We start from the raw sequence: 15336 nt of genomic DNA on the forward strand, positions 1-15336 counted from the left end.
ACACTCCATGCAACAGATAACCCTGTTACACCGCACTGATAGCTTACAGCCGGTTGTGATTTCAGGCCTGATGAGCCACTCCCAGGCAGAGTTACAGATATGCAAAGCTAGCCGTGGTTCAAAGCTCACTTAGACCAAACGGTGGCTATGTTAAAATTCTGCTTCCATCTGCTGGTCAGTTTCTGTGTATTCAAGTCTGTTAAAACCTCAGAAGGGAACATTAAATAACTGAACAACATTAAATAACGTGGATCAAGGACTGAATAACAAGGGCAAGCTGTTGAAAGGCAAATCCTAAGAAATGTGAGCCTGGCAAGTTGCTTAATTAGAACACAACTAACTAACTAACGCATCTATGAAACGCTTAACAGTCCAAGGAGCAGAAGCAAGTTGAGGCAGGCGTGGGATGCTCAGCAGCTGTCCACAGGCATTACAAACCACTGACACCCATCAGCTGCTATGCAAGCACCCGGGTACCCACAGGACATTGAAGTGGTGCTAAGATTGGCTGGAACTGAGCATTCCCTGCTTTGCCATCTACAAAGTGTTCATCCCTAAAGGACAAAACCACCTAATAATGATGTACCGCGTAGAAGTGACAAACCTCAGCTAAGAGCCTTATGAATAACAGTACCAAAGTGCGTGTGTGTGTATTTATATGTGTTAGGTTAGAACCTCATTTATGAGAACACTTGTAGCTGCTCTCACAGAGACACCAACACAGATCCACTGCTTAATTCTGGAAACAACAAAAGGAAACTCAGCCTATTGGGATCCTGCCCACTGTCCCACTATCCAGCGCTGTCTGAGAAGTCCATCATTGCACCCAGAATAAGCACTCCAGGAAAACATCAGGAATAGACAGAACACTTTTAATATAAATAAATATTTTTAAAAGAAGAAGTGTTTCAGAGGAGAGGAAAAGTATTTTAAGGACCAGATCATTCCTTGCTGGTGGATTTCTGGCCCCCTTAGAAATAAAAACAAGTTTTAATTTAGTTCCAAACTCAACTTTGCTTTCTCAAAATGTTTGTCTTCAAGCAAAACAAGGCACTTTTCACACCAAGCAAACAGTGAGGAATGCACACAGACTGGAGGCCATGGCACCAGTTCCTGAATAAACACTAACACCATTATAATACGCACATCTTTAGTTCTCCATATGAGAACCATACATAACTTTTTGGCAATTAGTAGCTTCACTTTCACACGTATCTTGCTGAGCGCGACGTATCGATTGATTTGTAAACAGTTGAATAACTTCTAGGAAAGGAATAAATATTTAGAGTAACTCTCAAAGAGAAAAGTTCTTTTGGCACTTCTCAGCATAGTGTTCACGTAAACATCGCTCCTCCCACACACACAGTCCCTGCACATTCCCATTCCCAGCAGCCCTTGGTCGGCCACTCGGACGCACTCACTATGGAAATGTGCAGCTGACTTTAATATCTCAGGCTGTGAAATTTGGGTTTCCTCAGGCTGAGCATTGGTTGTTTGATGGTAGGTTTGTTCTCAAACAGCACTGCTTCGTTTTCTGTGGTTGGAAATCTGTTCTGGTATATCAAAGGATATTCCTTCTGGAACTAGAAAATACACAGGAAAACATCACATCAGGCTCCACAAAAACAAAGAAAGCAACAGAAAGACATGCAAGGCAGCTGTGGGACATGAGCGTGGATCACAGGGAGGGACAGAAACTCAGAGATACTTTGGTTGTATCCTTTCTTTTAAGGGTTGATTAGGAGTCTTGGGTAGAATTTACAGCTTGCTAAAAGTTATGACAGCATTTGTGATTTGGATGTTGATGGAAGCTGGATGTAACTCCTCAGAAGCGGCACACATTTGGCTTTTCCTAGTTGAAGGCATCAAAGCTGTATAATCACTGCAAAGAGCTGAGACTTATCACACTGCTCACTGTCCCAGCACAGCCAGCATGACCACAATACAGCTATCTTAGAGCTTATTTGACACAAACCCTGCTAATACAAGGCCCTTTCAGCGTAAGCTGCTTCTGGCTTTTGGTGGCAGCTCACAAAAATGAAAGGATATACTTCAGGTTTTACTATTGGACTATTTTAGTTTCTTTCCTTCCTTCCTGCTTCACCTGCTCTAAGTGCTGCCGTACATCACTTCTCACTGCTTGCTTACTCCGAAGTTTAGCTTTAAACCAACTGTAATTAACTACTTTTCTTTCCATGCAGGAGGTTACCATGAACTCAAACAACAGGCCGGGCTTCTGAAGTTCAGTCCTGGAAGAACGAAGCTCCCAGTACACGTATGAAGTCAGTGTTGCAGAGGCTGGTGGAAGGGGGCATCGGAACAAACATGCTTGCTTTGAAAAGCTGCTTTTTCAAATTGGAGTCACAAGACTTGCTTAAGAGATTCCAGGACAAGTACAATAGTGTTCAATTGCTCAGAAACACTTGCCAAAGGTTTTCATAAAAAGGAAAAAACTCCAGTATTAAATCCTGCCAGAATTGCTGCACTTTGGCTTTAGTATTAGGCAACGTGTTAGTAGGCCGCAGAAACGCCAGATAATCCTGAGCAATATACATGTTACAAAACAAAGCTAATTCCACAGCAAAGAATGTTGTGAACAGATTGAGTTTGGCCTTTTAAAGGAAGAAAAAAAGCCGCTATTTTTGTCTCCTCTTAATATTATACCCATTTATGTCATTTTAATGACAATTGGTGTAGTCGGTACAACACCTTACTTAATAGAGAGCATCTTAAAGTTTCCTGCTGTTTTGAATCACTGAACATCACTGTTGCTAGACGGTATCAAATGCTATTTTAGATATTGTTCTTAAAATAGAATCATGCCATACAAGTCCCAAACCCACTAAACAGCAATCTTAACGCCTGTCCTACAAGGCACGTTTTCTTTGTAGTCTGCTCATGCTCTGATAATGGTGTCTCATTTCTGAGCTCTTCTCACACAAAGTGTTTTCAGAATTGCTTTAGTAGCCAATAAGTTCCTCACCTGTTTTAACTTTTTCTTCTTCTCTTTCACAGACAAGTTCTTATCTTTGATAATGTTCTCTAACAGCTCTGCCACAGCAGCGTGAGAGGTAGAAACCTTTTGTTCTTCAAACTCCTGGGGGGTTATTTGTTCACAGTACGAATAGGTGGGAAGTATGGCACAAATTTCTTCCCCTGGATATTTGCACTGCAATAAAAATCAAAGAGTCATCTAAAGTCAAATGATGTCCTGCTTTGCTAAGAAGCCCCCATATTTAACATCCAAGTATATTAACTTACAGCCGCATCACAAGTTGCAAGGGGTTATAAAGCAGCTGATGTCTATGATTGCACCAACAGCTTAATACAGGTTTGCATTTATTATACTGTGGCTTTATTTGCAGCTCTCATCCAACCCATATAGTAACACACTCTGCAGTCAGCAAAGGCACTTTAACTTCTGTTGTGCCACCAACCTGAGCCATCTTCATGTATTCTATGTGATCTTGCACTGCAACCTGCAGGTAAGTTGGGACTTTAAATATCTCCTGTTGGTGGTCCATTAGAAATGAAACTAATCGTGTAGAAAGTAGCTCATCAAGATCTACTTCTTCTGCACAGCACAACACGCATCGAGAAAAGGTCTGTATCATCTACAAGTATGGAGCAGATCGTTAGTAAGCACAGTTGAGGGGAGGAAGAAAACATTATTTCAGATAAGGAAAAAAGAAACAAATCTTTGTTCAGCACAGAAGAGTACGAGTCTTGCAGTAATATCTGTTAAAAATATACTTTAAGGATGGTAATAAGCCCTCCCCCCAATAGAAAACTGTACCTGTTCTCTTAGTTGTCTCGAGCCACTGGGATGGCAGGAGGTTAGGCTGACTCTGAAGGTGTTCAAGATGTAATGCATATTAACAATTGGTTTGAAAAGGCTTTTAAAAACATTTTTAGTTTTCTTATTTCCACCTTTCAGGATCTTACTTAGCATATGCAGAAATGTTGCCTAATCTTACTTGGTACAGTCATTACCGACTATTTGCATTGCTCCAGATAAGCTTACTTGCAGACTAGAAGCTAGCCTATAAGCTGGCTAGAATGCCTTTTTCTCTGGGATGGATTTTGTCATGACTTCAATTACACCAGTATTCAGCACAAGAAAGGTCATCCACCAACACTGCTGCCAACACTTTTTAATCTGAAGTGGCAGCGGGTTGAGAAATCACACCAAACAATTGAGAAACTGACAAGTTGTTTCTTCCTTCTCCCACAGTAAGCAAAAGCAACGTCAGTATTTGCAACATATTAGTGTGGAGACAAGGAAACGCTCGCCTCAAGTTAGATTTTTGTCAATGTTTTGGGGATCAAAGATCTGTCCATCAATCACTATTTAATTACAGTAACCCAGTGACACTTCAGTCCTGATCACTGCCAGTACCCTCAGTGTTCCTCCAGCACTATTTCTGTAAGGCAGACACCCAGCCCAGCAGCCACAATTGTCCTACCAAGGAACGCGTGCCCATGGCGTCGTGCAGCCGTGGCATATCGACGTTCTCGCTGATCCGAGCAATCATGCGCATCAGGAGCTGAATCTTCCTGCGGTTTGCTGGGGGAAGCAGCAAACAGCAGATCTGTAGTGCCTCAACAGCAATCCTCTCCAGGTGAGGCTGAAGGAGATCTACAAGTTGATTGTAATACAGTTGTCATTAAGACTTGAACAACTAACCAGAGTTTTATTCAGTAAAATAGCTCCCCCCCTCCTCCAATGAAGACAGTATGTGTTTGTTTCATCATCCGTATTTCATTTCCATAGCAATCAATCAGCTGTAACGCTGGAGATCAAGGTTATATTATTTTGTGTGTGTGTGTGTGGGGGTCCCCAATTCACTGTTATAAACTGCTTGTGCAGTTAAGGCCATAGTACAATGGAGAGAATACCCTAATGCTATTTCTGAGAGCATCCCCAGAAAGCACGTCTCAAAGATCATAAAAAGGCATCTCTCAAAGGCAGGTCTGTGCAAGTTCTCCTCCCGGTGGTGTCGAGGTCAGCAGCATCATTACTTACCTGAATAGGAAGGTTCTGACATCCAATTTGAGAAGCCAAAGGTAACACTACTATTTGTTAACAGAGCTATGAAAATACTTCTAAATGCTACAACTTCACAACTCTTTGAGGCCCTTTTGTTATAGAGATATTAAAAAAATAACAAACAAACCATTGAAGAAAGTAAGGAAGCAGAGGTTAGTCAACAAAATAAGCCAATACAACATGCTTTGTAAAGCCATCTTACTTTGCGTGCCAGTCAACATATAAGAGTGAGTGAAAGAGCATTCTGAGAGCTCTATGGTACTTCTGCAGAGTCTCTTACTGATGCTGATAGCAGAAACCTCAGTCCTGGTGCCCTCTGAAGTAGCCACCGAGGTATCTGGCCTTCCTTGCCCACAGAGCTGAGACCTTGGCTTTACTGTGATTTCAGCAACTGGGACATTGATGCTAGTGCAACTTCTGGAGTTCCTGCTCCCAAGTAAACTCTGAGACCTGCATATTTGCTCTGATTTAAGGTTTTCTTTGAACAGCTCACTGTCCTGAAGAACTGGGGCAGATGCTCTCTTTGAGCCATCAGTTTGTTTTTGGCATGTGTTTTCAAAACCAAACTCCAATACAGAATCAGCCTTAGACACAGATGGGAGCTGTTGTTTCTCACTTCTTGTGCTTAAGACATTAGTCGTCCTGTTGGAATCCGATTCTCCTCTATTATGTGCTCCTGAGGCAGTGCTTCCAATTCTTTCCAAAGAGTAACATCTTGTCTTAAATTTTAGAGATAGATCTTGTTCATTCCTGGAACCTGAAAGATTCTGACAACTTCCTCCTATGAGATTGTCAGCACTGCCTTGTTTACTTGTCAGCTTACACTGCTGCAATTTCTCTGCACGTTGTGTCTGAGCAGCTAACTCTTCTGAAGGCTTCCAGGAAGCTTCATATTCCTCCTTTTTTCCCTTTGGCTCCTTGCGAAGTAGGCTTAGAAGAAGACATTCAGTTGACTTGAAAGAGTTCAAGTGAAGAGTTTTTGAAGGCTGTGGGTCACAGGTCTCATGTCGGACAGAATGTTTTCCACTGCATATATTTGGAACTGTGATGAAGCCACACATAACTATCAGAAAATGAAATATAAATTAAGATGCTAGTGGTATGAAAGCAAACAAGTTCAGAAAGAAATGCAGTTGCCAACTGAAAAGAGGACAACAAGTAAGGCAATAAGTCGTTAGTAAAATAAGGACAAAAACGAGCTCAATCCCCAAGCAATCAACTGCAACCAACATGCAAGAATAAAGAATGCCAACAGGCTGCAAAAATGAGGGACAAAGATGAGCACGTGTTTTCAAACTATGGTTACTGAACATTTAGAGGGTTATCTCAGATGGTCATTTGCACAGAATGAGATACAACTGCAATTCAATTAATGATGGAACACTGACAGAATTGAAGACACGCCTCAGATTCAAGCTGCCATTCAGATGAATGGGGTCATGGTTCACTTTGAGTTACAGATCTGTTCTTCCCCCCAGTCAATATAACCTTATGGCTCACCCTGTTATTTCTAAATTCATACATACCCAAAATATTAACAAAAAGCTCATAGTATTCAAAAGTAAGCAATGGTTCAGGGAGACTGACAAAATAATCAGCAACCGTCCTGAAGACATCCCGTTCAAAGCCACTGTAAGTCGGCTGGCTCATGTCATTATTTCTGGGCCCTAAAAAGAGGTGGAGAAAGGAAATTCAGTATTGATCTGCACTGTTTTTTTGGATAGAATTGTTTGTTCCTGTAGGAATAACTGTTTCACAAGAGCGGAACCACGTGAGCAATATACATGTAATCTGTTTAGTTCAGTGCCGTATCATTAGTATCCACTGAGGAGTTCTGCTCCCTTTCAACAGGCTGTTCTGCCCCACTACAGTAAGTGAAAACTCATTTACGCCCTTTATACCTTCCTCATCAACACAGTCAGAAATGCTGAACGTTTTCCTTTATCTCTGAACTAAACAATGCTGATCCTCAGCAGAGTTGGAAGTTGAAATCCGCAATCGATCTTAACATGCCGGAGCATTTCACTTTCAGCTCTCACAGTAAGTTTCTGGAACTTAAAAGCTCTCCCATGACTTACAGTATGCGAGGCACTTCATCGCTGACAGCACCCAGTGAGGGAGGTCTTCTACAATAAATAAGGGCATAAGTTACACAGATTACTCAAGACTTAATACAAACAATAACAGGCAGGTTTTAAACACAGTAAACATAGCAGGTCCGATGCAGAACTAATTCGAAATATTACTATGCATTTGTACTTACAAATTAATGTAACACACCTACAAAACCTTCTAGACAAGCACACTGGAGTGTATTCTAATTTAGGAAGCATCACTATGAAATCTATCACATCAGTTACTACCTCTGTTGTAATTACGCAACACAGAAACTTGAAGCAAAGCTTGGAAAATCTTACCTGCTTTGTTCTGCAAAATAACAACACCGTGTTTGCTCGTGTGTGTCATGTTGTACATGACGTGCTCGGGAACTATCTGCGTTGGCTGCAGAACTTCTTCCAAGGATGGGAGGCCTAAGATGGTTTGCAAACTGTAGAGAGGAAGAAAACAAAAGCTGTTTAAGAAGTCTGTTATTAAAATCACAAACCCCCCCATCAAGATCTTAGCATCCGTTCCAACATGAGCTGCTTGGTAAGCTGATCTGCAGTACTATGAAACTCTCTTAAGGAAGAAGAGTTTGAGGGCACGCTTGTTCTTGAGACAGGCACCCAAAAACAACAGATGGGGAGGAGAAAGAACAGCTGTTGGGCTAAAATATAGCTCAACATAAGCAATGAGTTTCTTAAGTACAAAAGAAAAGGTTAGAAAGTACATTGGGAAGCATATATAAATAACATATAACATATATAAATAACAGCAAAAATATTCGCCTTCATTCTCAGTAAGTTCCAAAGATTTTGCAAGTCAAAACCTTCACTGGGCTGTTCTAGAGGGATTGCACACACACAGGAAGGGAAGGCACTTCTTGCACTTCCTTACTTACTGTATCAGGATGATATTTCTCCATGTTTCTTGCACATATTCCTGGCTTGCTTCCTTCCCGTGCAGTGCAGCCTCTTCGTTTTCTGCTGCTTTATCCAGCTTTGTTTTCTCCACATTTTCCTGAAAGTGAGCGGTTTAGGCACGTTATACTGAAAGAAAAGAAGCCTCTAAGAGAAACAAACATCGTCTTTGTGAAGCACCTTACATCCCAAAGGACAACTCAGCGAATAACCTTAACATGTCAGCACTGAAATGCATGTGCACTCTGCCAAACTCAGCGCTGTGCATGAGGACCTAATGCAAGCCCTTCAGGAGACAGTAATTTAAAGGACAGAAAGCCATCAAATTTAGGTCTATTAGTCAGCAAAGAGTCCGTCTGAAGGACCACAAAGTACGAGCACACACTAAGCTGAAAAACAGCCAAATATGTCCAATCTTCTGTCAAAGAGAGCAGAACACTCAGCACTGTGTGCCTCAGCCCCCCTGAATGAAATAAAACCCCTCCGGTTCCATTGAGGATGCACTGCGCTGCTCATCACCTTCCAGCATTCCCAGAGCTGGGTTACAGTCGTGTCTATTTTACATACCTTACATTCCTGCCTATTTTACATGTCGGAATTCTGCTCGAATATCTATTGATTGTTCCATACAACCCTTCTGTACGTGCAAGAAAAATAGCAGGCAGAATCAGAACAGTTCATTGCAAGCCAGAACCGAACCTTTCTATCAAACCTATGCTAACGTTCTATTCTGCTGTCCAGAACCTACCAGCTTATTCCTGCGTGGGAATGAGACACAACTGCATCCCTAAGGACGGCTGCTACAAGGCAGCGTGGGGTTTTTGCTTTGTTTTAAACGACAAAGGCAATAGGTGGTAACTAAGACTGGGTAAGAAACGTGTTATACCAGAGGTGTCAGCGCTTCCTGCTTTCTCGGAGTTCTCCGTGATAAATGTGGCAGCTTTAGAAGTCGATCTCTAGAGGTTTCTAAGGTCCCGCTTTGGCGACATGAAGCCGGCAGAGGTTTAACTGGAGAGGTCGAAGGAAACCTGGAATTAATAGGAAAGGCTTTAAAGGCGTTTGGAACACAAAGAAAAGCAGCAGTCATTCACCTGAAGCCATCCCTTACCAGCAGGGTGTGATAAGATTCAGAGGAGACTCGGGGAATTAAAATTACTCATTGAACATTGATGACCATTTTATAAAGCCTACTTCACTGGTTTCCATGTCAGTACCTGTAGAGCGCACCGTTGTCTTCTAAGCTTTCCGACCCCCAGCGTCCTTTGATATCTTCAATGATGTGGTTCTTGAGGAACTTCCTTAGCAGCTGCACAGTCTGCTGCCTGCTCACTTCGGGCCCAAAGTTACTGTTGCTCCTCAGCACTTCATGCAGCCAATCCGCAGCTTCGGAGGCGGTGAAGCAGCTGCCGTGCTTCTTCAAGTGCTGCCGGTGCGACCTGAGCGGCATCCCGGCTCGGAAGTACCTGGTGATCTCATTCCACTGCGGGGACACAGAGCCACGAGGGGCAGAAGGTTAAAGCTGGTGACAGTGAACAGCATAAAACAAAGCGGTGGGAATGATCGTAGGAGCAAAATCAGGCTAAGGAGCTAGCAAATATGAACGCTCCCAATGAATCGCTTAATAGAGACGTGATGGCAGCGCTCGGCATCCGAAGAGCGGCTGGAAGGAAGAAGGGGGCGGGCCCCGAAGCAGGGGCTGCTGTGATAGGACGGGGAGCGGGTTTTAATGTAGAAAAGGGCAGATTTAGGTCAGACTGAAGGCTCTGTTTGCTGGGGGCGGTGAGGGCCCGTCCCTGCAGCCGGCCGAGCGGAGGGATGTTGCTCGGAGCGCCCGCAGCGTGCCGGCCTGGGACTGCGGGGCCGGCCTGCAGCACAGCGCCCTCCGACAGCCGCGATGCCGCAAACCAGCCCGAGCGCGTCGCCCCCCCACCGGCCACGAGGCGGCCCATCGGGCGCACGGTCGGGCCGGAGCTCGGGATCCCGGCCGCCCCCCCCCCGTCCCGCCGTGCTCACCAGCTGCGTGGCGCGGTACGGAACAGGCGCCGCCGGCCGCTGCTCCATCGCTCAGCCGGGGGCGCCCGCACGGAGCGGCACAACCGCCGCACGGTTTGAATTTGCTGCGCCGCCGCTGATTGGGCGAGCGGGGCGGGCGCGTGCCCAGAGCGGGTCGGCTGCACCGCGAGGCGGAGATTGGAGGCGCTGCCCTGCGGGGCGGTGCGGGCAGCGGCTGCTCCGTGGGGCGCAGCAGCGAGTGCAATAACCCGAGCACCGACCGGCACGAGGCTGAGCGCTGCCCCGATCGCGCGCTCTAAGGCTTCGTTTTGCTGGTTTTAAACGGGAACGGAGCTAATTAAACTCCCGCTATGGGTCCGCTGATGTTTAGTGCAGCTGAATTAACGTCCCCGCCCTTGGGTTCGAATGGAAGGTGATTTTAAGGCATAAAGGAGCAGGTGGCGGAGACCGCAGGTGATAACAGCGGCTTTCAGATGTGCTGAAAAGCTCCTCACGTGTCACTGTCTGCTCCTCTCACAACAGCCTTGAGTTATTTGTTCCCGAAGCGAGGTGTTACACAATGCGGTTACGTTGTATGGGAAAAAAAGTGCGTTTTCAACCCACTCAATTGAACTAAAGCCTTTTCTGTGTCTGGAGGGACATGCAGAAGAGATCTGATCTCTCCAAAGCATTTGCTGCCTCCCCCACTTTTGTCACTGCTGCTTGGTCACTGTGAGCCATGCAAAGTAAGCCAGACTGAACTTTTTCTCCATGCAATTTGTCCCATGCCTTCATTCACTTCTATTCCTCTTTTCTACTCACTCATCCGATGTGCTGAATGACAAAGACAATACTCAGTTACTCCAGACTAAACTGAATCACTGTTCTGGGTGATTTTCCTTTGTGTTATTCATTACCTGACTCCCTGCACAGTCAGTGCTGTATTAGCTGCTCTGCTACGTGCTGAGCATAAAAGCCCTTGAGATGGATGTATCCACATAGCGCAGTGCTAAGAATGCTGAGGGCCTCCCATGTTATCTATGAATGTTCTTCTTTCAACTGCAGTTAAATTCCCGGGTTAAAAAAAGGTGAGAAGTACAACCTTGATCTGCCAGAATCGGCTGCTGTACGTGGGGCTCAGAAGAGTGGGACAAGGAAAGGAAGCCTGAGGGGCTGCTCCTGCTCTGCTGGAGGCTGGGAGGGGGTGGCCAGAATAACTTCTGCTCCTTGGTTCTGGGTTTTCATGCATGTCGAGTTTCAGACGTTCAAGTTTTGAGCTTAAGGGGACAGTTTCTATGCTTACAGCATGCGAAATAGACCTGCCTCGTACTGAGTGAAATGGAACAAAAAGCAGTAAGGTGTTTGAGGCTTGAAAGATGAATGCTCTTCAAGTTGCTCACTTGTCCTCTGTGCCACAATTTGGGTCCCAGCCGCAGCCGTTCTCTCTGATGAGGGTGGGGTCACTCCCAGGTGTATCGGTTAGCAGAAGTAAGTAATAAAGACCACAGAGCTTAACAGCTGCTCTCATGTTTGGTTCCTGCTGGCAGGTGCTGAGGTCATTGCAGCAGCCATCCTGACATTAAGCACCAAGGCTGTACCTTCCCTTGGACCAGGTAGGATAAGCATTGCTCAGTTCCTTTCCTTGTCTGGGTGCTGTTCCTCCTGGATGTGCTTTAAGCAGCTGTTCTGTAGTGGTTACCTACAGTGATGTTCTATAGGAGCCATAAAGAGGAGTCATGTAGCCTGCAGTGATGTTTGTTTTGGTGATACAGCCTCTGATCTTGTAGGAGTTTCCTTCATGTTATAACTTAAATGTAAACTCTTCTTAATGCTGCTCAAATGAAATTGTTAACAAAACACTCTTGGAGCATTTTTGGAGCTGAAACAACAATCAAGGAGCATTTTCTTATTAATATTAACATTAACTGTTCTAAAAGACTGAAAGATCTTTCAAGCGGATGGGAGAGCTGAGCTTAACAGAATGTAAGCATCAGTGCTACAAATAGTCGTATAACAAATGCTGTCCCACTGTAGGGCGATGTGTGCTGGGAGCCTTTTTGCAAGAGATCCATTATGGTGCACTAAATGTGTGCAAACAAAGTGCATATGAAGTTATGTGATCCCTGGGTTTTCAGCCCCGCTGGGCTCAGAGCTCAGCTTATTGGGGTTAGTTCCAAGTACCATTTCAAAGGCTGGTAGGAATGTTTAATCTATAATTAACAACCTGGTGCTTGCAACCATCTTAGGAGAAGGCTGCAACTTTAGTGGAAACCTGTTTTATTTTTAATAGGCTTCAAAGATGCCATGTATGAAATGACACATTGCTATCTATTTCAGCTATTATGCTCGAGATGATTAAGTGCTGATACTGTGTGCATCTGAAGGTCTAGTTGTAAATAGAGTCTTTGCAAGCAAAAGTATGAAACGTTCTAGATTCAAGCAATGAATACAGATGGTTTAAGGCCTGGGGTGTTTTTTGAAGTAATCCTAAATTAGAACCCTTTTGCTTTGCCTTTCATATATCATTTATTATCCTGCCAAAGGTTCTTTCTATACTGGATCATGATATATTCATAAATTCTTGTGCTTTTTTTCCCTCCCTAGTCATTGGGCTGCAGACTTAATGAAATGGTGGCTGCTAGGTGTGGTTTGGTGAAGGGGTCAGCTGGGTGTGCTTCTTCCTAGCTCAGTGCCACAGGAGGAGCTGCTTGCTTGCTTTGCTCTGCAGGCTGTGTGCTCGGTGAAGGGTCCAGCCCACCTTGCTGAAGCACAGAAGTAACTAAGTATCAGTTGCCTACTGCAGCCCTGCACAGTCCTTCCAGAGCAAGCACATGTAGACTGTACAGGGACCAGGAATTACAGAGAAACGTCTGTAAGTGGATGGTGGCATCTCCAGCTGGAGCTCCCTGAGGTGCTGGTGGCTGGCTCCGGCTGAAGAGCACGGTCCATCCCCACAGGGCTCTGTGCTTTGTGCACCTGATGCCTGGCTGCAAGTCAGGCATGCACTCATGTTCCCATTGGGCTTCTCAGCTGGGATGAGAGTAATCATGGCTTGGTGTGGCTGCAGGCATTTCAATCTAACATGCACATTTGTCGATTTTTCTACCCTGTGGTGTTTGCTTTTCCTTTGCAACATTCAAATGTAAAAAAGTATTTTAGTGTTGATGCTTCTCTCAAAAGCCCTTTGGTTTATGCAATCCACAAACCCAGTTTTTCAGAAGGACTGAGATGCATGGAGAGGGTTTGAAATTCTCAGCCATCTGGGGCAGAAGAGCTGGATTTTGCCTGTTTTTCTTATTGGTGCGTGCAGTGCTTATGGTTTGCTACATAGCTCCTAAAGGTACTTTGGAATCTAACTCCTCTGTGAGTATCTGCTTTGAAAAGATGAATTAAATACACTTTTCCAGGGATAAAAGCTGTTCTACATTGTTTCATTATCAGAATTTGCTTGTGGGTGGGAACTGTTCAGTCCCAGCCTGAACCACTGATTGAGCACCTGGGGAAAGGAGCGGTCAGTGCTGGAGCACAGCTGTGTTCAGCTGCGGGATGGGAAGGGGTGAGCCTGCCTGCACCTCTCTTATTAGACCTCATTTAAGGGCTGACTGCCCCGGGGAAGGATCTCTGGTTGGAGATCCTTTCTTGGTGGAGTTTATCCTGTGAACCCAGATCTTCAAAGACAGGTGAGTGCTTTTCCTTTTCCTTTGTGACACTGTTTTAATCATGTTTGTCCTTTTGCTACAACACTCCAGTATCGCCCTTCCACTGTGTTGACTTTTCTAATTGTAACAACTTCCTAGAACTTCATCCTTATCTGTCTGCCTTTGGATTCCTGCTGCTCTTTAGGTGTTTTTTTATGTATTACAACTTGGTCTTAGCATAACTTCTCAATTAGAGTGAGAATGTGTGCTGTTCTTGTGGTGGCTGGCTGGTGCTCTGCAGCAGTCCCTCTGCTCTGTCACTGCAGCAGCTGCCTGGGGCTGAGATTTCTGCTGGGAGGGATGTAGACTGTGCTCAGGAAAGTAAAGTTTCCCAGTTTTAGCAATGTATGTGGAGCATCAGCTGAGAGGCACCTGCTCTGGGAAAGCTGTTCCCAGCAGATGAGCACTGATCGAAATGCAATCTGTGGAACTTTTCAACTGGAAGCACAGGTGTGAAACACGTAGAGCTTGCACTGCCACGGAGGTGGATGTCTGCCTGAAATGTTGGCTTTCAATCACAATGATCGTTTTGATGAGTCTGGCACCTGGCAGTCCTTTGTGCTTTTGGAAAGCTGAGTTTAGTTGCTTTAAGCATATAAAGGTACTTTACAATGCTGTTCACAGTAATATGGAGGTCAGAATCTTGAGCTGCCTGCACTGATGGTTACTTTTCCTGTAGAGGGGCTGTGGGAGACTTGTTGGATAATTACAGCACAGGAAGGCCCAGCTCATACAAGATGTGCTGCTCCTGCCTGACATGATCACATGTCCAATGGACCAAGCAGATGCTTTTCAGTTCAGTTTCTCATAGTGAGGTTTCGATGGCTCGAGACTATTGAAAATCCTCCTAAGACTTGCTGAGAGCTACAGCTATTGCAGCAGTAAAATGCAGGATGAAATCTTGGAAAGGAGAAATAGGCAGAGGAAGCAGGAGAGATCTGAACCTTGGAAGCAAGCTATCTCTGCTGTAATATGGGAAATCAATAGCTTTGCATGTGCAAAATCCTTCTCTTTCATGCTGCCAGCTGTGCATGTGGGCTGCTGTATTACCGGGTACTGCAGCAGGTTGTTAGTGAAGTAATTCTGCTGAAGTATGTTCTAAGAATAAATGATACCATTCTGTCCTGTAGAGCATTATTGCTCTGTGCTGCCTACAGCTTGCTAGCAGGTGTACAAAGGTAAGGTGGGTGTTTCTGGCTGTCATGTTGGATTTTGTATCTGAACGGTTATTTGTTTTACTCTGAAAAGTATTTCTCAAATCACTGATGGAACTGCTACAATAAGAAATAATGAAGCCTATGAAACTTGGCTGTTCTGTGGAAGTGCCAGTACCTTTTGCTGTTCCTGCTGATGCTGGTCGTTCCATCCTTTGAAAATTCCCTGTGAAATGAAACATGAGCAGTGCAGCAGATCAGCCATCAGCTGCCATGAAGGCTGGCCATCCTTTTGCTTTCTGAGTACCCCCTCTGATGGAAACAGAGCAAAGCCACCCAGGCAGATGTCTTGCTTAGGTTTATCTTTTTTTCCTGGGAGGGAATATGGATGAGCAGAGAATCATCAGTCACTGTAAAGGGAA

The 15336-nt window shown here is 44.7% G+C and overlaps 1 protein-coding gene across 3 annotated transcripts; it reads right to left on the minus strand.

The window, feature by feature from the left end:
- Nucleotides 1-876: 876 nt before the first annotated feature.
- Nucleotides 877-10500, minus strand: DEPDC1 (DEP domain containing 1). 3 transcript variants are annotated; one of them, XM_072343275.1, is made up of 12 exons: nucleotides 10084-10500; nucleotides 9285-9550; nucleotides 8957-9098; nucleotides 8052-8170; nucleotides 7468-7598; nucleotides 7129-7176; nucleotides 6577-6717; nucleotides 5331-6113; nucleotides 4467-4639; nucleotides 3438-3614; nucleotides 2984-3169; nucleotides 877-1583 (listed from the first exon to the last, which is right to left on the minus strand). In XM_072343275.1, exons 1-12 carry the CDS (start codon nucleotides 10129-10131, stop codon nucleotides 1443-1445), a joined length of 2355 nt encoding a protein of 784 aa, XP_072199376.1. In that variant the 5' UTR covers nucleotides 10132-10500; the 3' UTR covers nucleotides 877-1442. The 3 variants fall into 3 exon arrangements, with proteins under 3 accessions (XP_072199376.1, XP_072199375.1, XP_072199377.1); XM_072343274.1 differs by having other exon boundaries at nucleotides 5253-6113; XM_072343276.1 differs by lacking the exon at nucleotides 5331-6113.
- Between the last annotated feature and the right edge of the window lie 4836 nt (nucleotides 10501-15336).

This window comes from Excalfactoria chinensis, chromosome 8 (genome assembly GCF_039878825.1).
Source record: "Excalfactoria chinensis isolate bCotChi1 chromosome 8, bCotChi1.hap2, whole genome shotgun sequence".
In the NCBI taxonomy this organism is placed as follows: domain Eukaryota; kingdom Metazoa; phylum Chordata; class Aves; order Galliformes; family Phasianidae; genus Excalfactoria; species Excalfactoria chinensis.

Bases quoted from the DNA above. Each gene is read 5' to 3' on its own strand.
- DEPDC1 (XM_072343274.1), bottom strand. From the start codon at position 10,131: ATGGAGCAGCGGCCGGCGGCGCCTGTTCCGTACCGCGCCACGCAGCTG. The intron at 8,171-8,956 runs GTATAACACGTT...GCTCACTTTCAG, and splicing joins AGGAAGCGCTGACACCTCTG to GAAAATGTGGAGAAAACAAA. The intron at 1,584-2,983 runs GTGAGGAACTTA...TGTATTTTCTAG, and splicing joins AGAAGAAAAAGTTAAAACAG to TTCCAGAAGGAATATCCTTT.